The sequence below is a fragment of the Lagopus leucura genome, unplaced genomic scaffold (genome assembly GCF_019238085.1).
Source record: "Lagopus leucura isolate 7727_CA_CO unplaced genomic scaffold, USGS_WTPT01 Super-Scaffold_100021, whole genome shotgun sequence".
Classification (NCBI taxonomy): domain Eukaryota; kingdom Metazoa; phylum Chordata; class Aves; order Galliformes; family Phasianidae; genus Lagopus; species Lagopus leucura.
This window is the reverse complement of record NW_024962274.1, coordinates 9,480,892-9,507,267: the sequence shown is the minus strand read 5'-3', so window position 1 is coordinate 9,507,267 and position 26,376 is coordinate 9,480,892. Positions and strand designations below refer to the sequence as shown.

General features: G+C 37.3%; 1 protein-coding gene across 1 annotated transcript in view; it reads left to right on the top strand.

The window, feature by feature from the left end:
* The window catches only part of CLSTN2 (calsyntenin 2), a 183,995-nt gene that overhangs the window by 124,075 nt on the left and 33,544 nt on the right, over positions 1-26,376 (top strand). Inside the window, exons 6-8 of the mRNA XM_042878550.1 lie at positions 6,336-6,521; positions 9,199-9,447; positions 9,756-9,877. Coding sequence (XP_042734484.1) covers positions 6,336-6,521; positions 9,199-9,447; positions 9,756-9,877 — 557 coding nt within the window. The remainder of the gene's footprint in view (positions 1-6,335; positions 6,522-9,198; positions 9,448-9,755; positions 9,878-26,376) is intronic.

Genomic DNA, 26,376 nt, shown 5'->3' with positions numbered 1-26,376 from the left:
TTTGAACCAATATCTGTAAAGACTAAGTGCTGATAGAAAGAAATCAACTAAGAAAAGCCTACTGATAGTATTTCCATCACTTAGAGAAGAAATCTGGAGGGAGACTAAGAATGGAAAATATTTAAGAGTGTTTTTACTTCCCTGATGCCCTATCCCAGGCACAGAATGTGGCACTTGCTCTTGTTAAACTTCAACCAGTTGCTGATTGCCCAGGTGAGCACTTACTACCCAAGTAACAGTGTGCATTTTTTGATTTGCTTCCAGAACGATTGTTTTTGCTGCAGTACTTTTACTGTCATATTGATATTGACTGCTATAAAGCTATAGCTGTCTAAATCAGTTCAGGAGAAAGAAACATGTAGCAACACAGAAATAGATACATGTATAGCACTTTTATAAAAAGCATCAGGTCATAGGTGAAATAAGAATCATAAATTTGTAACTTAGATCATGTTCATTTAACCTGTTAATAATACCATAATAGTGAATTATCTTTCATTACTTGTAGGACCAGTTCCATGAAACTGAAGGAATCATTCTCCCACAGTTGGGTTAGCAGAAATAAATGAAATAAGACAATGTGCTAAATAATGTACTAGAAAAGCATAGAAGAAGAGTTTAGCCACAATAAATAAATAAATAAAGAGCAGAGTAATATAACAACCTAATCTATACTTTGAGATTTTTGAAGTTTTGCTCAATTACTGGAAGTCAAGCCAGAATTGAGGTCAGGTTGTTCCTAAAACTTACTGATTTCAGATGAAATGTAGTTAAAATGGCATAAAATGCACAAACAAAGGAAGGCACAACAAAAAAACAAAAACCTCCCCTAAAACAAACAACAGGATGCCTCAAGAAAGTGTTGGAGGATTCTGGCTTTTCCAAAACAGACAGGGAAAGGTTGAATAAGTGTCCTGGTTGTGGCAAGGATGGAGTCTCTGTAGCTGATACGGTGCTGTGCTTTGGATTTAGGATGAGAATAACGTTGATAGCACATCAGTGTTTCAGGTGTTGCTGAGTAGTAGTTGCATTACATCAAGAACTTCCCAGTTTCCTGTGCTGTCTGCCAGAGAGGAGTTGGTGGTGTAGAAAATGTTGTGATGGGACACAGCCAGGACGGCTGTCCAAAGGTGGCCAAAGGGACATCCCAGATCACAGGAGTTGGCGGGAGGGGGTTGGAGGCTGCTCAGGATTCAGCTGGACAGTGATCAGCTAGTGGAGAGCAATTGCACTGCGTTATCACTAGTTTTGTGCATTCTTTTCATTTCTCCTTCTGTTTGTTTTCCTGTAACAGCTGTCATAATCTGAACACTCATGTTCTATTTTTTTTTTTCCCCAATTCTCTCCCCCATTCCTCTGGGGAGGGAGAACGGGTGAATGGCTGCGTGGTGCTGAGCTGCCTGCCAGATGAAACCACAGCTGTCTTTTTTGTCACTCAGCATGGGGCCAACAAAGGGTTGAGGTAACAGCAGATCTGACCAGAGCTTGTTAGCAAATTAGTTTGTAATTGATTATAAATATTATATGTTTAATTGCTGTTGATCACAATGTTGATTTATTTACTCTCAGAGTTTATTTGTTCACAATTCTGTTTTATGTAACTTATCTGTTGCTAATTATTGCCACTGAATGATGGCGTTAGGTTGGTTTTTGGTTTTCTCAGTTTTTGTTCCATCCATGAAATTTGTTACATTACACCAACCAGTGCCCAGCCCAGTCAGTCCCCAGTGGCTATCTTGGGGAGGTCAATGTATAGCAAAGACAACAGAACAAAAGCTGTACCTAATTATCTGAGTTTTGTGCACAATGTATTTTAGCAGAGTAACACGTTCCTTAAACATCCTCAATTTCACTTTGTTTTTGGTGTTTACTTAAAAGTACTTTGGAAGTAGAAACTTCCATTAAATTACCTAATAGATTGATACTTGTCAGAAATTTTTATAAAGATATTGTGTGTTCCATTTGTAAGGCATGTGTGGTTTATTAAGGTGGTGAACTATGGCTTTTCTGCCACCAAAGGCACATTCCTATAATCTCTTTCAGGTGAGCTAGTCATTCAGAGACCATATGAAGGTCACATCAGCTTGCTTCTCCTGCTGAAATATAATCTTTTGTTCAGAGAAGGGCAGGACCTTCTCTTTTAGTAGCAGAGGGATGTTAGAACATTTGTGAGTACACATACTTCACATACTATTTATAGTAGACTTTGCATGAAAGAGGCTGGTCAGGTACAGAAACCTCACAGAACAAAATCAGAAAACTTCCTAGTCCTGAGGAACAACTTTAAAAACTAAGATAAAAAAATACAACAAAAAAAGTCATCACAACTAAATGTTTTCTTCAGTAAATATAAATTGACTTCCAGTCTCATTCCATGCATGCACCTGGCAGTTTAAATTGTAATGCTTGTGTTGTTTTAGCTGTAGATATTTGCCCATTTTTTTTGAAATGAAAGTTATTGCTTTATGACTTTATGCTACTCTAATCTTGGAGCTGCTGTGTATGTGTCATTAAACTAGGGTAATTATAATGAAATGCTCACATTGAGCTGTTAAATTGAATCACAGTCTTTAGTAGAATACCTAGTCTCATCTTTTCTAGACATTTGAAAATTAATTGAATTGCTGAGTAGCTCTAGTTGTGGGGCTCACAGGTTATGTGAGTTCATACTCCTTTTCAGCACTTGTTCTGGCATGGTTCTGCTGTTTACCTACCAGACATACTTAGACAAAGCAGACAGATCTGTTTCAACCTCATTTTTAAGCTAGAACTGCACTTCGTCAGCTAATTCTGCTTATGTCTTATGGTTAAATATACATGAATGTTCCAGATAAGTGGTGGCTTTTTGTTATGTCTTTTACTCTTTTTTTGCCTGGCCATATCAGACTGGTGGTTCACAGGTGTACTATTAACCTAACAGAATTAGCTCTTTTTCCATGTTTCCTTCTTTTAGTACTGGTGCACAAGTTTACTGAAGAAGTTCCTGACCACGAACTGGTACTTTGTATCATAATCACAAAGCAACGTTTCTTTAACAGTTACCAAGGTCATCTTGTCCTGTGCTCAGTATATTCTGTTCCCACATTGACTTTCAGTGTAGGATTACCTTCCAGTTTCTTCATCAGCAACAGTAATTAATACAGTTTTGCATCAAGATCAGGAGTAGAGAAGTCAAGTAATCCCAAGGTAGATTCATAAGGATCCTTGCTAGATGGATTCCCTGTGTTCCACAAGCTTTGCTTTTTCAGAGTAACCTATTTTTGCCTTCTCAAGAGAATTCTGTAAGGCCTGTTGAGTAAAAAAATCCAAGTGAAGACTGTCTTTTGCCAGGCTAAACAGGGCTGATTTTAATCAAGTTTTTCCCATTGGCTTTCCCCTTCCCCCCACACTGGGAAGTCAGTGTTTACCTCCCTAAATTTGTACTGTAATGTGGTAATGCTGTACATTAGCTTGTGCCAAAGGAGAAACAATACTGTTTGAGTTTAGTTAATCAAGCACAACCTGCTGTTTCAGATGGGGATACTTCTGCCTGTTTGAAAAGCATGGACATGAGTCACATTTTAAGATCCAGTTCAAAATACCTGTTCTGAAATTCAGTCTTTGCAGACTTAGGTTACATAAGGTTCTTCCTCTGAATCAATTCTAGAGGAACTGAAAAATTGCCACAACATTCCTGAGGGGAAGGTGCTGGTCTTTTGAATGTATCCAATAGAGGATGCAGTTTTAGGAGAAAATAAAATGACCAACTTTGCCACATTCGATGTTAAATGAAAGATTTGGGTCTTTCTCACAAATCCTTTTTTCTCATTTAAAAAAAAAAAAAAAAAAAAAAAAAAAACCAAAGAAAAACCAAAGAAAAAAACCTCTTCACACTGCCAGTGGTTCTTTTTGCTAGTTCTGACTCTATGCCCTTTTCAACACTACTAACTTCACTAGTAGTCAGACACAGAAGACGCTGGCCTCAAGCTCAGTGCCTCTGGGACACTGAAATGCCATGGGGACAGTTACTATATAAATAAGACAGTTGCAAAGCTGTTACTAACTTTAAGGTATCCCAGGTATTGCCCCATGCCTGCCTGGTAAGGCTTTGTGTGTGGTTTGGGGTAGTCCTTGGCTGTCTTTGTAAATATACACTGAAGCCTCTTTCCATCAGTGAAAGACGTTCAAGTGAGACTTAGGATTTTGGATCGATCTGTGATGCTGCAGGAGACCAAGGTACAAAGACATCAGTTCAAGCGTAGTTGATATTTTACAATTTAGAGCTGAGAAAAATGCAGGTAATTTAGAACATTCAGGGCTTACGATTCCTGGTCACAAGTCATCATTTTTAACAAGTAGAAAGGTAATACTGGGAAATGAAACAACTCTTCCAATTCAAGGGACGCCCATATAGCAGTAATAGAGCACCATTATTCTTCCATATGAGTTGAAGCGTTTTATTTATTGTATTTTATATGAAGCATTCTTCATGTATCTGCAGTTGCATGTGCACTTGCATGTAGATAAGTTACGGTGAGTAATTTAGTTACATTTCCCAATAATATTTTGCATGAGAGCCATTTAATTAATTATAATGGAGAAACAAGAAAGTGTCTGAAATCTGAAAGCTGCTGAGATATAGATTTGACTATTATTTTTCTTATTGGTGAGGAATATAATGCTTTACTAGTGAATAAGAGATTAGAAAAAGTAATAATTCTTGTTAATTCTTACATTATTAGCATATGTTCAAAACAAGCTGTTTTATTTTTACCTTAAGTATTTGCAATAATTTTCTGCTCTCATTTGATTGCAGAAATGTTAATTTCAACTTTCAAAAATGGATTAGAAAGATAAATCTGTTGTTGTAATGATATACACTATGATTCTTGAAATTCAGTGGGAACTGTCTACGTTGACAGTAAAGAGAAATGTATGCAACAGTGCAGATCAAATCTCACTTTATATGGAATATTACTACCCGTAAATTAGTACTGCAATAGTAGCTCAGCTGGTATATGCACAGGCAATAAAGTAGTCATAGCTGTCTTTTAGTCAGGGATGTCCTAAAAATTGTAATAAAAATAGTGCTAATGTCTACAGAATGTTCTTTGAAGTCTCAGCTTCCTCATAGAAGCAAAATGCTTTGTCATCACCATTTGTATTAAAAGCCACAAAGAAAATCTGAGAGTCCCAATGCAGATGCAGATTGTCAGCATATCATCTTTTTTGTCTGTACTCTGGGCTAGCAATTGCTCTGCATTTCAAAGTTTTTGCCTGAACTGCCAGATTTAGTTATGGCATTTATAGAGCACTCTTCTTCAAACTTTCTGAAAACTAAGTCTCTTGAAAAACACCAAACTTTTTCACTTACTGAATTCATAGAGACTGCCAGGACCTAGTTGTTTTGTGTTGGTTTTTTTTTTTTTCCATTTATAGACTCCTCTTTTACCTAGGACTAAAAATAGAGGAACTTTAACTGTGTATGCAAGAGTAATTCTGGTGGGAAATTTTACAGGTACACAGATGGTACACTCTGGTAGCAAAGATGAATAGTTTTGTGACTTCAAAATAATTAACTGTTTACATCTCTGTATTAGGGTGGCAGTGTCATTTATGTTCTTTAGTAGGCTGGCTACAGTTTGCTGAAAAATATGAACAGGAAATAGCCAAAAATTCATGTTTTTAACTAATGATGCTTGTTTAGGATTTCTCTGAAGCAAGTTGTAGTTAATTGGTTTTTAAAAATTAAATGCTTCAGTTGAGAAACAGTGGTATGTATACCATGTCCAGGTGGCCTAAGGCAGGTGATTGTTCAACGTTCTGTCGGCTGTGAAACATCTGCACAAGCAGAGCTTGGCCAGACCTAGCTGAATGCATGAGTAGTCTTTTGAGGTATAACTTCCAGTCATGGATACCTAACAAAATTGAAAGACAACAGGTAGCACTATAGACATGTTATATTAGCTTTTGGACACAGTGCAGTAAGACTGATGCCTCTTGCAGGTCCTTAGAGATATTTCTTCTTATCTCGAACTATGAAATCTAACCAAATTCAGTGAAGCCAACAGCTTCATCTCAGTAGAGCTAGCTTGCAGGATGTCATATCGGCATGGACATTGGAGACCCAGACCGATTAGCACTTATGTCAGAATATGTAACTTGTGTTTGTGTGATTTAGTGGTATTACTTAATAGAGCCTGATGGTGAGGCAAAACCAAATTTATAGGATATTAATAAAAGAAATGATTTTTATCTTAGCCAGGGGCATTTGATAGCAGTATGTCATCTAAAATTACATAATTCCTTTCCCTTTTTTAATCTCTCTTGAATTTTTTGTTGTTGTACTTTTCCAGATTGGAACAAACGTATTGAATACAAGCCTGGTTCTGGCAGCATACCGTTGTTTCCCAGTATTCATCTGGAAACGTGTGATGGCCCAGTTTCATCAATACATACAACAATTGAATTGCAGACCAACTATATTGGAAAGGGCTGTGATCGTGAAACCTACTCAGAAAAATCTCTGCAGAAACTATGTGGTATGAACATGGCTGTCAGTCAGTATAACAATCTTTTTACAGAAAAAGTGCCAAATCCTTTTAACTTGTAAGCATGCAATATATGCATTTAGCTCAGCTGGTCCATCTTTGATTGTAGCAACAAAAATCAAGGAACTGATGATTAACTAGTGCCCTATTTACTTCCATTTATTTTCACTTTTTTTTTCATGCCTTTTTCCTGCTTCACTACTTCTTCTTTTATTCAACTCCTGCTCTTCCTTTCTTTATTTTTTCCTATTTTCTTATCCTACATCTTTCACTTTTTTTTTCCTTTGGTACTAATTCTGTTTTTGTGACAGTATATTGAGATTTCACTCTATAACTGGCCATCAAAAGAAGACCATAGGATTTCATAATTGAATCTATCCTGTGTTTTAAGTCTTCCTCACTCAGCTTTCTGCTCTGCTGCTAAGTACTGTGCCAGAGCAAAAGCAAACAAAAATAAAGGAAATTATGGGCAACCATTTGAGGGAAAGTATTTAAGAAACACTTGTGGAGACTGAGAAAAGAGGTAAACATGAATAACAGAATTCACATAATGTCAAAATATTTTCAATCTGAAAATTGCTTAGTTTAATCCTATATCTCTGTCCAACTAAGGCCCTAAGAAAAAAAAAAGAGAGAAAGCCCATTACCATTTGTATGCATCATCACATTCATGATGTTAAAATTGAGAGGTTGAACAAAACTATGAGATCAGACCCTGAACTGGATTTCATAAAATGTTAGTGTTCTAAATAAAAATAAATACATTATAGCTTAAGTCAAGTGCTTTCGCTGACTTTAAGAACTTAATGTTGGTAGCAAAAAGAACATCGCTTTATGCCTGTTACAGACCTGTACTGCAAATGGCACGAACACTCTGAGCAGCTCCTTATTAACATTACTTTACCTGCTAACACTTAAGGACTAGCACCTTGAATTTCAAGTTTTTCTATTTTTCTACTGAATAAACTGGACTTTTCCCCAATGTCTAACTTTAATTCAGTGGCTGGCTGTACCATGTATAGTCCTAAATAGGTTAAAAACAGAATGGTCAGTACATTTCCACAGGTTTGACAATGGCATTGTAGTAGCTGCAGGCAGTGTATGAGCTAGTGGACAGAATCTAACTATACTGCTGAACTTCCAGTTTTAGCTTAGCATATCTGTGAAGGAATGGGATGTAAAGCAGTTGAAAAAATAGAATGTAAAAAGTATATGTAAAGGAAGTGGGGAAAGTCTTACTGATGAAAGAGCATTTTTTTTGTCCAAGGTTTCCATTTCTTCATAGAGAAGTATAGGCAAGGTAGAAATTGATAATAGGACTTTGATAAAAAGGTTAAAATGAAAGTGGACTTTATACCAGAATTGCATTTGGAAAGATTTACATTTTGATGCTTGGCTTTTGTTGCCATCCTTACTGTAGAGATAACAGGTAATCTTATGAAAGCAAGTTAAATAAATTATTTATGGAAAACAGCTTTCTTCTAGAAATGATCTTATTTTATCTTATGGTTGAATAAATAAATTCTTAGTGAAGGAAGAAAACCCTGCATTTTTTTCATCAGTGAAGTATTGTGTGATTGCAGAGAGTGCAGAATTGAATGATCAGAGACAAGTATTCGTTTGTGCCATGTAAAAAGCAAGATTGTCTCTCTGTAACTGAGGATCCAGTTTATAAATCCTGTGCTCAGTTCTTAATTAGTCAGTTAGAAATGCAGAGGATTCAGGTGCTGAGGACCATGCATTAAAATTCACTTATTTTTATGTGACTGATCGCTCATCTCTGCCTTTCAGTAATTCAGTGACGCGTACTTACTTTTGACAGTAAAGGGTGGGCAGTTTTACTGATTAAATTGCAACCAAATCATTTAAAGTCAAGGACTTATTAGTATTGTGCCTCAAAGCATTTTAGGAAGTGTTTTTTTTTACCTTGTCATCCAACAATAATAAATAACAATGTGTGACAGACTCAAGGGTCCCCCCCCCCAGTTAATTCTAACAAATAAATGCATTTAACTAGGGACCACTTACTAATGATTTACATTCTGGAGAGGGGCTAATCTGAGTTCTGAGTACCACTGAAGTCCTGTATTTATCATTAGGCAAGAATACATGGAGCTACTGCACCCTGACACAATCCAGCATTAAAGTGATACTAATTATACAGTGAATATTCTGTATGCAATGATATTCATACCAACAATACGAGAATCCATTTCTGTCTGTTAGACATCAGGGCACTTGTTCTACATTCATATCCACTGTACTGAATTTGGCAATACATCACCCCCGTGTACTACATATCTCTGTGCAGACAGCAAAGAGGATGTAAAGCCTTCCTGTTGGAAGTATAGAACTTTGTTTTAGTCTTAGCGCTTCTTGAAATAACTGAAGAAATGTCACTAATGAATTTTAGAAAATAATGAGAAACTTCTAAGAGAAGTGACGTTTTCTGTAGTCACTGTGCAGTATGTTTCACCTACTGCTTTTACTGGTTTAGCATGCTTGCTACTAAATAATGTGCATGTAATTTGACAGTGAAGCTTGCAGGACCATTTGGGATGTGAAAATAATATAAACATGTGAATCAGGCCCCACGCCCATGGTAAATTAATCTGTACAGCCTTTTCATTAGTCTCTCATTGTGCTATTAATTACATACTGTTTGCAGGAGCATCCTCAGGTGCCATTGATCTCTTACCATCTCCCAGTGCAACAACTAACTGGACGGCTGGGCTTCTCATGGATAATAATGACATGATTTTTAAATTTGATGGAAAACAAGGAGCCAAAATCCCAGATGGAATAGTCCCAAAGAATTTAACTGATCAATTCACCATCTCTTTGTGGATGAAACATGGACCTAGCCCAGGACTAAGAGCAGAGAAGGAGACTATTCTCTGCAACTCTGACAAGACAGGTGAGTCTTTCTGTTGAGGAGAAAGGCATAAAATATTTGGTGAAGCTCTATAAGTAGTTAAGTTGAATATTGATTTGGGTCTTGTTTATTAACTTGGACATAATGCTTCCATAAAATGAATATGGCATAGTTCTGGGAGATATTAGATAGCTTTCACTAGAATCATAATGATGCACAATATTGGAAAAAACATAATTTTGATTTGTTGGGTTTTTTATCTTTTAGCTGTGTATTGCTTTGAAACACTTTAACCTAAACAAAAGTGTTGACGATAGTTCAGCTCACTAATCTTCCCGCACCTCTTTCAGAGATGAACCGACATCACTATGCCTTGTACGTGCACAACTGCCGATTAGTCTTTCTGCTGCGTAAAGACTTTGATCAGGCTGACACCTTCCGCCCTGCAGAGTTCCACTGGAAACTGGATCAGGTACTTGTGGCTTTTTTCTTATCTGTAACCCACCCATATATCCATCTGCTTTAGAATCGTAGAGAACAACTCAAAATACTGATGCAATTGTTTGGGGAAATCAGAAGACTTCTTTGGTTACGTTTGAAATTCCAACTGTTGTGAGACTTTACTGGGCTGCACAGAGGAAGTTAAATTAGTTAGCTTGGCTGAATCATTCATTTCAGTTCTTTAGTGGAGTCATATTAAACACTAAGTAGAGGTTTATATCCATTGTTAGTGGAGAATCTTGGAGTCCTGACATTACATGTAGTTCCATAGAAGTTTTCCATTTATCATTTAAAAAAAAAAAACAATCTGCTGTATCAGCATAATGGAAGTGATACAAGTCTTCTTCACTACAGAGTATGCTGACATGTGGGAAGCAATTTTTAATATTTTTTAAGTCTAATGTATGGATTTTCACTTTCATCTGCTATGCTGTAATTTCTCATTTTTATGAAGAGTATATTGTAAGGAAATTATTATTAAAGAGATAAGAGTTGTCTTTGAAATATTTATCAATTTTAAACAAGATAGGAATTATTTGAATAAAAGAAGACACATCTCATCAAGTTGGTATTTTACGTAAGCAAGCTTATTCATGTATTTTGGCCCACACTGTATCAAAGATGTAGATATAGGAGTGGTAGCTTTGCTGATTTACCTTAAGAATGCCTATTAAAAGTACATTTGTGTCTTGATTATCAGAAGAATGTGGTGATAAACCATGGGATGATCATAGTACTTGCTTTTCATATCCATTAACCAGTTTGGAAACAGTTTCTGCTGTATGTGATATGAAATCTTGGTGCCTAGAAAGGGATACATTTGAACTATATCATACTTAAGACTAACAGTCTCAAGTAACCAGTGTCAGCTCAGAAGATACTGTTCTGAGTGCTAAGATGAATTTCAAATGGCTTTATAGTAAAGATCTAAAATCATCAGTGGTACTACAAAGTTTATGTAAAATGTGAGATCGACTTCAAAAGTAATGCTTCCTGTTCAATGATGTTGGTCCATGATGTCAGCGGCAGATGTTGACAGTATGGCAATAGAGATTGTACTTTCCCAACAGTATTCCATTGCATTTTGCTGCCATGTGACAGATGGCAGCAGAGAGGCAGTCTGACAAAATGGTGTCTGACATGGGAAGTGTTTATGAAGCAAAGGGTGACACTGAATTTCTGCATGCTGAAAAGATTGCACCTATTGGCATATATCATTGCTTGCTGAAGGTTTATGGAGACTAGACAGTGGATGTGAGCAGTGGTGAGAGCAATGTGAAAGTCAGACTACAGCCATGCAGGCTTGTTTATCACTGCTGAAAATGCATAGCTAATGGTAGTGGCTCTGTTGAAGAAAAGTGTTTTGTAGCTGAGAATTTTCTCTATCAAATAGTGTTATTGTGCTCTTTGTTGTAGTTTTCATGGAGATAAATAGGAGGCATTACTTTTGGAATGACTGTATTTGGACTTGGAAAGCTGAATGCAGTCAGTTTCTCTGCTGTATCTTGAGAATGGGAGAGTAACTGTGTCCACTCAGTAAAAGAAGTTTATGTGTAACTCTTGTAACTTAGCCATGATGAAGCATTGGAAAATGGACTGTCAACAAGAATTTTCCATTTTCAGGGGATGTATCTGATCATGTGAAAGAACTTTTTCGTCTAATGTTACCATCTGCAGTTACTTCATTCGCACTTTAGTTTCTCCATATCATTTCCAGAGTTGGTTTGTTGTTTTTTAAAAAAAGATATAAATCAGAAAGTACTGAAATGCTATTATCTTTCTGATTCTATTTTTCCTCCTTATATCACAAAATAGACAGTATATCCTAAACTACTTGAGGTGGAAGTATACCATGCTTTAAGTGTGGCATTTTATAAATAATTGATTCTTTCAGTAGGGAATTTTTTGAGAGTAACTTTTTCATGAGCCTACTCACGAAACATTCTCTTATGTGAACTCCAAAGTACAAATAAAATTGAACTACAATATACATTCTAACCAAGCTGCCATGTGAATTTGTGTGTCAGTAAGATAAAGCTCATGTTTTGGCAATTAATTGCATCTCTAATATGATCTGACTTCCTCATAAATGGAAAAAATTCTCATAGGGCAGGACCAAAGCTGCTATAGTACAACTCATAGCAGTCTCTTCCTGGTTTTTTTCCATTTCTTGCAAATGCCCCATGATTTCAATAGCATGGTTTCTGCAGGGGAGTAGCTGTGTACCCACATGATGCTCTGCAATGTCAGCCATCTCCCAGGTCCAACCAGAAAAAGACACTTAAGTACATTTGTTGATGGCATAAACCAAGAGATGTATAAGCCCTCTTTGGTTCCTGTGGTTTTATTTGGTATTTTAGAAATTTAGAAAGCAAGATAAAAAAAAAAGTCAGTGATGTTCTTTAACATCAAAGGAGGTGATCCTCCCCCTCTACTCTGCCCTGGTAAGACCTCATCTGGAGTACTGTATCCAGTTCTGGGCTCCCCAGTACAAAAAAGACAGGGATCTCTTGGAAAGAGTCCAGCGGAGGGCCACGAAGATGGTGAAGGGCCTGGAGCATCTCTGCTATGGGGAAAGGCTGAGTGAACTGGGTCTGTTCAGCCTTGAGAAAAGAAGACTGAGAGGGGACCTGATGCAGGTCTATAAATATCTGAGGTGTGGGGGGCAGAGCAGCGAGGCCAGACTGTTTTCAGTGGTGAGTGGAGACAGGACAAGGGGAAACGGCTGGAAACTGCAGCATAGGAAGTTCTGCACCAATGTGCGCAAGAACTTCTTTACAGTGAGGGTGATGGAGCACTGGAACAGGCTGCCCAGGGAGGTGGTGGAGTCTCCTCTGGAGATGTTCAAGACCTGCCTGGATGCCTACCTGTGCGACCTACTGTAGGGAACCTGCTTTGGCAGGGGGGTTGGACTCGATGATTTCTGGAGGTCCCTTCCAACCCCTACAATTCTGTGATTCTGTGATTCTGTGTAAACCTTCTAGATTACACTCCCTTCTACAGGACTAAGTGCTAAATCTGTGAAGGAAAGGCTTGATCTGTCTGAATGCAGGACTTGAGAATGTGCTAAGTTTGAGGTCAACACTAAACTGCATGAGCTGTTGAGTCCTTGCAGAAAGACCTTGACAAATGTGGGCAATCACCAGCTCACCAGCTACATGAAGTTGAAGTGCCAAGTGCAAGTGCCAAATTGGCACCTGGGATGGGACAGCTCAGAATATATGTACAGACTGGGGGACAAGAGGCAGGAGAGCAGCCCAACATAAGGGAATCTAGGCGTTCTGCTTGACAGCAAATTGAATCTGAGCCAGCAGAGAACGGGATGGAGCTGTGTCAGGTGGGGGTTAGGGAAAGGTTCTTCTCCAGAGGGTGGTGGGCATGGCCCTGAGCTGCTGGAGAGTTTGGATACCACTCTCAGACATAGGGTTCGGGTTTGGGTGGTCCTGTGCAGAGCCAGCAGTTGGCCCTGATGATCATTGTGGGTCCCTTCTAACTGAGGATGCTTTGTGATTCTGTGTTTCATTATCAAGTTGATTGTTGTGTGTGATTAGCCTTACACTGGAAATAGAGTAGCATTGATGTTACTGACGAGCTATACATACTCTTCATTTTTATTCTTTAATGTTTACAAATATCTAAAGGGAGGTGGGAGGCAGATGGATGAGACCAGGCTCTTTTGAGTAGTGTGTAGTAATAGGACAAGGAGCAGTGGCCTAAAACTTGAACATGGGAAGTTACAAACATGCATAAGAACTCCTTTATGGTAAGGGCAATGGGGCACTGGAACAGGTTGCCCAGAGCAGTTGTGGCGTCACCTTCTGTGGAGATATTCAAGAGCCATTTGGACAGCATTCCAATAAAATCTCCTTGATCTCAAAAGGGAAAGAAGTAAAGGCTAGATTTTCAAAAGTAAATTAACTGCTCCTGTTGGTTTTTTGTTTGTTTGTTTTTAAGAAAAGAATGGGAATTAGGCTGTAGCTAACTGTTGGATGTTTTCTCACAGTCTGCAATGCACTGATATGCAGTGCTACAGGTCAGGTTGCATACATAACTGTGGAAGGCAGCTCAATGGTTGGTACAAAGCACAGCTAGAGCAGAGGAAAATGTGGCAGCATACTTCATTGCTGAGTTCACTTTATGATGGCAACACAATTCATGGCTTGTTTTTCTGAGAGGAATCTTGTGACCTTGGAATAGGGTGAAGCATAAACCAGTGAAATCATTTATCATTGTTACAGCAGAGTAGTAAAATTTATTATACCAGCTGCTTTGGGCTTTACCTAGCCCACAAAACTACTCATTCTTTCCTGGCACTGGCCAGGAATGTGACTTTATTACCATTCCAAATTTAATTCTTTAGATCACATCTCTGTGATGTGGAAGAGTGGCACAAACCTAAGTTGCAGTCTCTGTTCTTGGCCAAATACAAGAGGTTGTGTCCCATTTTATATACCTACACATGAGCAGTGCCTCTGAAGCTCTGAGATGCAATGCAGCCATAACTGTAATGCAGAGCAAGTGTCTGAATCTTCCACATAGCTGTGGTGACCAAGGGTAGTTCTGGAGAATTTATTTTCAGTGTGACTTCAAAGGTTTCCAGCCCTAATTGCTATGCTAAAGCAGATGGACTTCAGTGAGGAAATTTCTTGCTTATTATACAATGTGCATATGCCTGTGTGTATGTGTCCCTTTACTATTAAACTGTTAAGAAAGTATTAATAAGAGCTAACAGACTTTGAACTGAAAGTGCCTTTGTTTTAAGAAATAGGAGGAAAGGTGGAGTGGAAGAAACTGATTCCCCTTCCCTCCCCCCAACTTCTCATACTTAATTATTTGACTCCATTCATGGCATAGTACCTATTACAAAGAGGCTTTGTCAACAAAGTCAGTAAAAGGCACCTAAACCAGTATCTAATTTTCTCAAGCGAGTAGGAATAGGTGTGCTAAAAGTGGACAATTTAGGTAGCCAAATATAAATTTGGGCCATCAAAGAATAACACACGAAATATACTTTGGTGATTTTTTTAATCTTCTTCAGGTCTGTGGTGATTGATCTTTAGGGTTCTTTATGTACTCATTCTTTCCTGGCACTCATCTTAACGGACAGATGACAGGTTTTCAGAAAATGGCTGTGTTGCACAGCCTCCTCAGGCACGCCGGAGATAACCACATGTGGTATGGTTCTGGTTCAGCTCTGGGCTTTCTGATCTCCGCAGCCTTACAGCAGGCTAGGAAAAATGGGGAGTTGGTGAGATTCTTAACTCACGCCCTTGATCGTGTTTCCTTTCAGCCACTAGTGCTGTGTCTAGCTTTTGTCAATTTCCTTGATGCGTGCATACCAGAACTGCAAAAGAGATCAAAGTGTAACGAGATTCAGCATTTCAGAAATTGAGCACTGTTGAAGATAGTGGGAGAATGATTTTAACGCTGGCAGAATTTCTCCTGAGAGATACAAAAACCAAGCAAACGAAAGATCAGGTCGTCTCAATTCTTTTCCTATCAATGCAAAAATATTCCTGAGCTCTGCTAACAACTCTATTGAGAAGGTTTGAATTTGTGCCCCTTTCCTCATTGTCATCCTCAGGAAAAACTCTTGATCATCAAATTTTTGCAGTAACTGCCCTCTTTATTTCAGGTCAGTAGATTGAGAACTCTGTCCCTCATCTTCTGTGTAACTGTTCTCTCTAGCCTTCATGGGACTAAATCCAAATAATGCTTTGAATAATGAACCAAGGCATACAAGCCATTGGTTAAGAGTGGAAAACATAACATTATGCAGGCCAATTCACAGTGTCTTTCACACTCTATGTACTATGGATGTTATGTTACTTGATCTGATGCTGAAGGACAATCAAGCCAAGAGGTCTTTTGCCTTCTTTTGAGTCAGAATGGGAATATTTCTTTGAGCGGGGAAAGGATCTTAGCCAAGTATCCACATTTTTAATGAACTTATTTTTGTTTGCAATGAGAATTATATTGTTTTATATCCATGTTATCATTCTGAAGATTGTCTTTCAGCCCACAAGCAAAATCACTATTGATTCCCGTAAAAAACAAGGATTGCACTGCATGGTTCAGAGTCATTCTAAATCAGCAAAAGAGACAGACAGTCACTGTTTCTCTTTTAAAATGAGATAAATTGCTTTGAATAATCCAAAATAAGCCTGCAGTGTTTTTCATTGTGGAAAAACCTCATACAATTACGTCCATAATAGGAAATAGAGAAAGCAGGTTATTTAGATAAATACAAATATGATGCATTCTGTCTCAGCACATACAGAGACACGCTGAAGGTGTGAGGCAGGGCTGCACTTGCATTTAATTCACCGACCACATATAGTGGGGTCTTCTACCTGTAGAAAGTAGTACTGTTCAGTGAAGCACTTCATTGCCATTTACTTTTTAAAACATCATGAAAGGACATGACAGAGCAGGAGCTGATTGTTGAAAAAAACACATAATTTTGTGGTAAGAAAGCAAAGTGAAAGGGATTTGGACCCTGCACCTTGTCTTAAGTTAAATTAGCTGTTTCTGCTGAGTTACAGCAGTTATGAGTGAAAACTTCTCATATGCTGACTTTTCAAAATTGTTTATCTGTGTACATCTAGTTCTGAGAAGACAATCATTTACATTATGAGAGCCATAAGTGTCCTCCTTCTCGACAGGCTCAGAAAGAAAGAAAACAAATGAATATTTATGGGAAGTGCATACTTGTCTCTGTCCTGGAGAGTTAAGTGGGAGAGGAAGATGCAAGCTTTTGCCATCACTATGTGCTGTGTACTTCACTTATATGTATAGAACCCAAGGCTTGTCAGTCCCATACTTTTTAACATTATGCCTGCTGAAAGTTAACTTATTTTATTGTAGAGTTTTATTGCCCATCTCTGTTTGAAGTCCAGAAGAGTTCTTCATGCTCTAAACTTCCTTAAAACTGGTATGCAAACCTGCACTGATCTATGCATACATAGTCTTTGATAAGACTAAAGAAAGCTGCAAACTTACATCGGAGCCAGTAAGAGAGAAATGGTAAATGAATCATGTTAATTTAGCAATTAGGATGAAATCATTCCAGGACTCAAAAAACTTCTGCAGCACCTCGAGTCTTTTACATTTTAGCTCTGTCTTATCTAAGATGACTTATTTGCCATTTTCCATCTTTAAGTGCTATTTTGATAATTTTCTGTTCAGCATCAGGCTGTTTTTCAAAAACAGCCTTTGTTAGCATAAGGATGAGTCAGCAATGCTGAAAAAACTCTTTGAGATTCCAGCTCATAGGAGCATGGTAGAGATATGTTTTTATTGCAACTGTGCTATCATTGGCAATAACAAAATATTGAAAAACAAAACACAGTGGCTGGCAAGAACTTGCTTTATGACATGCAAATATTCCTTTAGCCTGGCTCTGAAGTGTTTTCTATAAATTGACCTAGATTTGTGCGTTAATGATTTCTGTAGTACAATGTGAAATGCAGTGACTGCTCTGTGCCTCTGTAAACTTTCTGTATCCGTTAAGGAGAAACTGAACTGCCCACAGAAAGTATTTTACAATTTAACTAATTGCATTTTCTTAAAATTATTGATATATGTTTCTATGTGTTCCACATTATGTTTTTCATTTTAATGCACCGTGATAGTTTCATTATCATGGAATATTGTTTTGAAGGTTGTTCATACTAGCTTGCTCTTTTCCAAAGACTTAAGATGAGTCAGGCTGTTGTAGCACCATGAAATGAGTATTACTGACTTAAAGCTTACCTTGGGAATGGCCCCATGTCAGCTGAATTTCTCGCAGAGTGAAAATGTCCATAGAGAGTTTTTAAATACATCTAGAAAGCTGGATTAAGGACTGTTAAATTGCCTAGTTTTCTGCAATACTCTGGGAACTCTGAAACCAAAAGGAAACCTAAAACAAAAATTCCCAATTAAGATCTGAATTGAATTACCTTGAAAGTGAACAGGCACATTTGTTTTCTTACTTATGAGTTATTAATATTTATATTGTGCACTGTGATTTATCAATTATGCCACCAGAGTTTTTATAAAACATGCATAACTGTTTAGAAAAAGTTGCCCATGAGCAAAATCTGTTGTTACTTGGGTGATTTTACTAGGACTGCTGAGTGGCTTGTCTTTCAAGTAAAGCAGGATGACTTTGGAGCATTCAGAAAGGTGCTTGAAGAACTTCACAAAGTTGGTACCAACATCTTTACCCTTCACAATGCACAGTAAGAGATAAATATGAAGTGATTTATCTGTGGGCATCAGCTGCTTATTCCTACTTTGGTGCCATGGTTTCTGGATGTCTGCAGTTCTGGAAGTACTGGTTTTTGATTGCTTTACTTTCCACATTTTGATTTCTTGGCAATAGAAAAGCCTAGAAATGCCTGCTTTTAATGAACCATTACATAAAAAACTGCAACTGAGCAGTTAAAGCAGTTTTTCATAGTTAAAAAATAAACACAGTGCACTAACTGTAGCCATAAAGTGTTACTGAACTGACAGGCTTACTTGATGCAATTTAGCAACAAACTTGATTATAATAGAATTATTTAATTGTGAACAAACTATGGATCTAATTTATTAAGACACATTGAAATTACAACATGACAGCATAAAGACATACTGCATTTACAGGAATAATCAGGCCTTTTGTGTGCTGTTTCTGTCAGTATGATAAAACAGTCTCACCATTTAAGGCTGTAATTAAGCCATCCATATTTTTAAACCTATTGTGAATATAAGTATTGCACATTACAGGTTTTAGGGCTAGAAAAGCAGCTCACACTTTGTGTACAAACTGCAGTTTGCAAACACCTACTTGACTGCAGTATTGTCACAGTGCAACTGTGAACGTACACTGTATAGCAGTGTTCTTATTCAAAAGCAAAATACTTTGTCTTTTGATAGAAAATGGCAGTTTTCTATCACACAGTGATGGGGAGGAAAAAAAAAAGCAAAAGAATTTTTCATTTTGCTCTGAGAATGCTAGATATAATACATGAGTTTCAGGAAGTTCATAATTAAATATTGAAATACACTAGGCCTTGGGATGCACATCTGTTTATTCTGCCATGTTGACGACTGTGTTCAAAGAAAGACCTCAGGTCATGCATTTCTGTGAGGCTAATGGATTTTCGTCTTGTGGAATAGTGCTTAGTAGGCAGTAAGAAAAAGTGTGGTCTTACAGTGAAACCTTTCCTGGCCAGTACGCAAAGCAGAACAAATGGCAGTGGGTAAAAGTACAGCCCAAGAAGAGGTGCTCGTTTTGAGGAGAGGATAATGTTAATAATGTGGAATTTTGGCAAATGACATGAAATAGGAGAGCACATTATTAAAGGAGAGCACACAATTAAAATTAACTCAGTCTGTCACAGTTAGCGAATAGAATGGAAATCACTCTGTTGTATTTTTTTCATAAATCCAACTTGGTTTTGGACTAGGATACCAAAGCTTACAAAAACTAAAGTTTTCGCTACTGAAATGTGCATTAAAATGGAAGAACTTACTCTAGTAATCTCTTTTTATGCTTCACTCGTTAAATTCTATTTTCTTCTTCTGTTCTAGATATACATGGTACAACCTTTGCATAGAGAGATGAACTTTAAATGTTGTCCTAAAATTCTTTCATCCAGCTCCTCACTTAATGTCTAATATTTTAAAAATATGTATTATTATGGCTGATAATTAATGAAATTTATGTTGGTAATTTGTTATGGAAAATGACCGTACTAACAACTCCACACCTAAGACTGCAGGAGACCTCTACTGTGGATTTGTCAGTCCTCACTGTACCTCTTCTCTACATAATCAAAAACTGTTCTTCGATTTACACAACTCTGGGGGTGTATTTTGGAACGACTGTTGATAGGTAAAACAAATGTGTACGATTTACATGATTTTGAAAAAAGATCAATTTCACTTTTCACGAAGAGCTCGGCTTTTTTTAGCATATTGACTGTCTTATGAAATAGATTTAAGAAACAATTCTTCAAGATTTCAGGGGAATTGATGTCTGTCGGCCATATTGAGCTATTACTGTAATGGTGGGCTTATTTGCTGAAGAAAGTAAAATGTTCCTGAGAGCTGCATTAAACATCTGCAAGACATGCAAGCCAATGCCTCTGTTGATGTAAATCTGCCCTGTTCTTTTCAATTTCAGCTACTGCTGGGAATATAAATCTTGGCCATTCTGCAGAACCCACATAAGCTCTTTAAGAGTAAAGAGAATGCCAGCAGCTTTTAAATAGGGTCTGGATAATAGGGCAGTTTGTGAATTCAATGCCACCAATTAGAAATAAAGTCTTCAAAATGTGCCTGGATCTGTGACTGCTGCCAGAGCACAATAGAGCTAGGAAACAAAGCTGCAAAATTTAACGTCAACTAGAATCTTCTGTTAAAAATGATTGTAAATCCATTTGTATTTCAGAAGTATGGAAGTAGAAAATGGGAATCCTTTTGTATGAATAATTTCATGTCTTAAAAGCATGTTTTAGTTTGGGGCCACATATTCTTTGTGGATAGGAAATGAAGGCTACAAAATCTTTCTTGGCAGGCAGTAGCAGGAACCTCATTTGGATTTTGGGATCAGGGAGTCATAGAATGGTTTTGGTTGGAAGGGACCCTAAAGCCTGTCTTGTTCCAACACTCTGCCGTGGGCAAGGACACCTCCCACTAGTTCAGGCTGCCCAAAGCCCCATTCATCCTGGCCTTGAACATTTGCAGGAATGGGACATCTGCAGCTTTTCTGGGCAGCCTGTTAGAGTTCTTTAATGCCCTCCAAGCAAAGAATTTATTTTTTATGCCTGATATAAACCTACCGTCTTCCAGTTTACAGCCATTACCTCTTGTTCTGTCACTACACTTCTGGTAGAGTCCCTCCCCAGCTTTCCTGTAACCCCCTTTAAGCACTGAAAGGCCTCTGTAAGGCCTCCTCAGACCCCTCACTTCTCCAGGCTGACCAACCCCAGCTTTCAGTCTGTCTGCTCCAGCCCTCTGCGCATCCTTGTAGCCTCTCCTGGACCCACTCCCACAGCTCCGTGCCCTTCTTGTGCTGGGTGCCCCAGAGCTGAACACAGCACTGCAGGTTGGAGGCTTAGAGTAGAGCAGAAATTTCATTGTTGCTATAGCATATTGAAAATTTCAACTTTGTTGGATCATAATTTCTGGAAATACATTAACAAGCTTTAGTATTACTATTGATAGCTGTAATATTTTTATTGGTGGCTTGTTGGCCGTGATTTTTTTCTACTTAAGTCATAAAATTCCTACATCAAGTTCCAAAAATGTCATCGCTATGACACATCTGATGCAATATGTCTCATTATTGTATTATAGCATACCTTCTGATTTTTTAAGTATCCTTGCAGCAGCCAATAAATATCCTATCAACTCCAGTTTATTCACTCATTATTAAAAATACACAAAAAGTTGGATGATGATAGTGCACAGTTCTTTCAAGCCAGTATCAGTCACAATGGAGAATTAATAGTATTCAAGACACTGAAGAATTTTACTGCATTTTTTGAAGCATTTAGTGAGAGCCCAGGGTCTTGCTTAGTTGTTTCCCAATCATAGTGATTATATTATTGCAAATAGATACTTTTCTATTTCAATTTTATTTTTTACACCAATTAATCTGTGGACTCAGATTTTTTCCAGAGCTGACTATTGTTCTTGTTATAAATGGATACATAGCCTGCATGGCATTTTTTTTCTTGGATAAGTGGTCTCAGACTGTTTTTCATTGAAGTATCTCTGCTTAGGTCACTGGATTTGGATTCACTCTTGAGTTAAGGGTGTGAAGTACTATATTTTGCTTGAAAATTTGAAGGGAAGGATAAGCATTTGAGAGGAGAAATAATGGAAAGATAAAAAATATTTCCTTAAATTTTCACACTAAATATATCATATTCTGTTACTAATGTCTGAGTTCCAAGCTGGGGAAGCGCTGCTTTTAAGCTTCAGTATAAAAAAGAGCATTATATCTGGAATTGCTACTGATAATGTTTGTATGCAGAAACCCGTCCTTGAATTTCATACCTTTAGAAGTCCTGCCCATTAATTTCCTATTTCAGAATACCTCTGCTAAGAGCAAAAATGTTCAGGTATTTTATTAGGTTAAGGGTATTTTACAATATTCATTTATGTAACACTGAAGTAGCAGTTTAATAGAACTGATGTGTGTTCTGCAGTCAGTGCTAAAGGCACGTATAGGGTATTTTTCACAGTTTTATTTTGAAATAGAATCAATCAGCAAGAATTCAAATAGTTTTCATGTTATTGCCATAATTTCCAAATTTCAGCTTAGCTGGTTGTTTCAGTTATCTTAGAAAACTAAATGAAAGACTTACATGGATTATCCAGACAGTCAACTGATGTATCATAAGTATTGATTGACATTAGGAATAATGATTAAGTTAGCAGAGTATGAACCTTTTGACTTAATGTAACACTGCCACCTCAACCCCATGCCTGAAATTCGAAAATCAGGAAGTAGATAATTTTTTGTTAGTTAACCAGGAAAAAAAAAGCCGACTTTAAATCTTTTATGTATTTTTTTTCAATAATACATTTTTTAAAAAGGAATTTTTCATTCTGCTCTGGGAATGCACAATGAATATACTAGTTTAAGGAAGGTAATTATTAATTTGTACTGCCAGTAATGCTGTTCTTTTAACCTAAGCAGCAATGGGATTGCTATCTAGGTGGATGCTGCTGTGCACCTGAGGGGAGCACACAGCCTCATGCTGTTTGATAGTCTGCTTGCCCCAGAGAATTGCCTTTTCTATTGCAATAAATCCAACTGTGAGTTTGCTACTAGAGTTTGAGTGTAAATGTGATTTCTCACATTTGCACATGAAGATGTGCATCATTTTTGCATCCTTCAGGCATGTTTAATCATCACTGGGAAACATAGGTATACAAACCTTTACAGGGGCTTCAGAATCTAAAGCTAAAATATGAGGCAGTGAAAAGTAGTGAATGAAAAACTAATACTTAAAGGTTATGATTCAGAAGAAGCTTTGTCATACTTAAAGAGTAAGAGTAAATATAGGAGAAAAATGAAATCACAGCAGCAGATAGAAATCTCCTGTATATTATCTGTATGTACAGAAGAGAAGAGATAGAGTTGCATATCTAATTGTGGCATATATTCTTGCAATTTCTTTCTTTCTGTTTTTTTGTTTGTTTGTTTTTTTGAATAAAAGGCAAACCCAATAATATTTCCAAAAATAAGAGCAACTTTTATGTTGTAGTTGTACTTCCATCCTCTCCCCCATTAACATCCCTGTCTGTTACATATTATCCAAGGTAGGAGGAAAGCATTTACATGAACTTCATTTACGTAAAGTTTTCTTTATGTGTATTGATAAAGTTATCAAAAAACTCAGCTATCCCATGTTATTTTTCTTCATAGCATAAAAGAGGATTGAGCAAAGAACACAAGTCAATTTCTTTCCTGTGAAATAATGTGAAGTATCTTATGCTTGGTGGTTCTACAACAAACATTAATAGCAAACTATACAAAATAATCACAAGCCTCTGGGAAGTAAAGCAAATTCTGAGAAATTACTATAATATACAGATATCAATCATTAATTTATCAAACATTCTTCCTTTGCTCTACACACAAACGCAATTCTGATCTCAGTTTCATTGTTCAGGAGGAGGATGAAAAGATAAAAGGTCATACAACCAAAATTGTCTGTTATTGTGCGCACAGTTCCTGCACTATACATGCTATGGACTTTGTATGTTTCCTCTTACCTTTTAGAGATATCTACACTTGTACTATTGTATGGGGCTTATGGCCTTGATAGCAATGGACAGGCTAAATCAGAATGTACATTCACTTTCTGCTACACAGAAAAACTGCTGGCTAGAGTTAATTTTATTTAACTGTGTATGGACATACTACTTTCTGGTATCTCACCTGAAGAATACGTACTGCTGTATGATCATTTTATAGTCCTTTTTCTTTTTTTTTCTTTCTTTTTTTTTTTTTTTGCCTTATCCCTGTGTATGCTTAATCTGTTTTATAAATTTGTTTTTACATTCAGCATATTATATTTGTGTAGGACGTGAATTCCAGTATGTGAGTGAATTACAGTCCCTGAGTGAAATGTAGCCACAAACACTAAAATAGTGTTGTTGATCCTGAATTGATGAGTACTTCACAAAAGAGAGCACTGCAAATTCAATCTAATCCTCTCCTTGAGGAGCAGTATCTTTCAAAAAGCCTGAATCTGGCTCCTGGGTCTGACTGAGAGTGTTAGAGGGGAGCAAAGTAGCAGAAAAACAACACGATACATTAAATATGAGGATCTCGTATAAGAGATAAATACAGACAGAGCTTTAGTTCTTGCTGTGAACATTTAAAAATAATGAAGGAAATTCTGGGCAGTAGTTCTGGAAGAACCAATCCTCCCATTTCTAGCAACAGTCATTTTATCTTAGGAAGATGTCTTTAATCCAGCAGCCACTTTCCCATCAGCAAAGCAGTGCTTCAAAGGGAAAATTTCAACCAGCTCAACTGTGAATAAATGTTTGATCTTTTAGATAATTACTTTAATGATATCCATAAAACTTCTAGGGTTTGTGCAACACTGGAAATTCATTCCCACAGTCTATTTGTTTCATGTCCCTAACGTCAACCCAAAGTATTCTGGGATACTGGCCCTTGGTGCTATCTTGCTTCCTCACATAAAAGCACTAAGAACACAATTGTAATTAGTACTAAAAGAAAGCTATCTACTGAATGAATAACATTCCTTGGCAAAGTCACAACTATAGCTGATACCTAATTACCTATTCGTGATATACAACATATAATCAATCTTTCTAAAAAAAATGCCAGCCATGTAATTAAAGGCCCAGCAGTTACCATTTAAGTAAAGAGACTGCACGTAATATTTGGATTGTGTAATTTCCTCACTCATATTTGAGTATAAATACAGAAACATCCATTCTTCACTTTGTAGAAATAATGAAGGTAGCAAATTATATCTCACTGCTACCTTTCATCTGCAATAAAAACAAAATAACATCTGCTTTTCTCTGTATTATGTCCTAATTATCTACTGGAACTGAAGAAAATGCAGCAGTAATCTGTATGGGGAAGGAGTTTGTATAACGTGTCTTTCTGCAGTTCTAGCTAGCTCAATCACAGACTACAGCAATATTCAAAATTATTATAATAGTCGGCTCCCATATGCGTACCACTAAGTGATTCTCTGGAGATATTCTATCAGCATGAGAGTTGCACTGGAGCAACTGAGTTCCTTTATCCCTGATTTGCACTGCATGCCTTCAACAGAGTAAGAACCTTTCAAACGTAAAGAATGTTTCCCCAAATGTGGAATGTGTAAAATGATGTTCAATGGCTGTGTCAACTCTGTCTTCCTTTGGTGAGGACCTTTAGAGCAATCCTTGTGAGCTGCAAGCAGCGTCAGTGCTTCCTTCAGAGACAGCAGGACTTTGAAGTGAGATTTGCCAGGTGGTGAAAAATGTTCAGAACCAATGATACTGTTTCCAGCAACAGAGAGGTCACGAGCTCCAGGGAATTTTGATGGGCTTACTTCTACGTGCAGACAGCCCAACCCAGGAGTTTTAGGACATTATGCTTGGTGGCTGAGAACTGAGATATTAAGACATTCATCATATGAATGAAAAATTATACATAGTACTTCTGTGGAGTTGGAATAGGTACAAGCAGTCCACTGCTTTGGTCTGAGGGAGCAAGTGATGCATGTAGGTAGGAATGTGTGAGGAGGAGAGAAGAGGTCTTTTCAGAATTGTTTTTGCAGCTGAACCATGGTGTTTCACCTCAAAAACAAACAAGCCATGACCAGCCTGCTTGCTTTGTCTCCAGATTGCAGTTTGTGTTACTCATGCTCTGCACTTTTAAAACATCTCTGCATAACTGAGTAATACAAGCACTGTGTTTCTTCACACACCAACAGTAAGGGAAGAATATGTCATCCTTTTTTGAACTGTAACAGCCTACCTCCTTTTTTCTCAGTGCAGCCTCCTTCTGCTCAGTTAGAAAAAAATGCTGAGTTATTGAATATCCTTCAGGAGTAGGGCCAGAATTCTCAGCTACTTGAAATCTCAGGCCTTGGAGCAGCAGGCAGTTGAGATACCTAACTTAAACTTACCCTTTAACATGAATTTTGGTATTTCATTCACTTTTTTTTTTTTCTTTTCTTTTTTTTTTAATAACAGCATATTAATATTTGAATGGTAATTGGAAATAACAAAAAATTTGTTTGTTTTAAGTTAACTTACTCATTCTTCTAAGATTATTAGCTAAAAGGTATTATGTTGGTAATACTGAAAAGTGTTTCCTTGGTTTTCTAGCAAATAATATGTTTCAAGAAGCTAGTTGGACGTGTATTTCAGTTACAAGTTTACTATTTCAGTATGTAGTTTATGACTCTTTTATGGGTCATACTTATTACTAAATGCTCC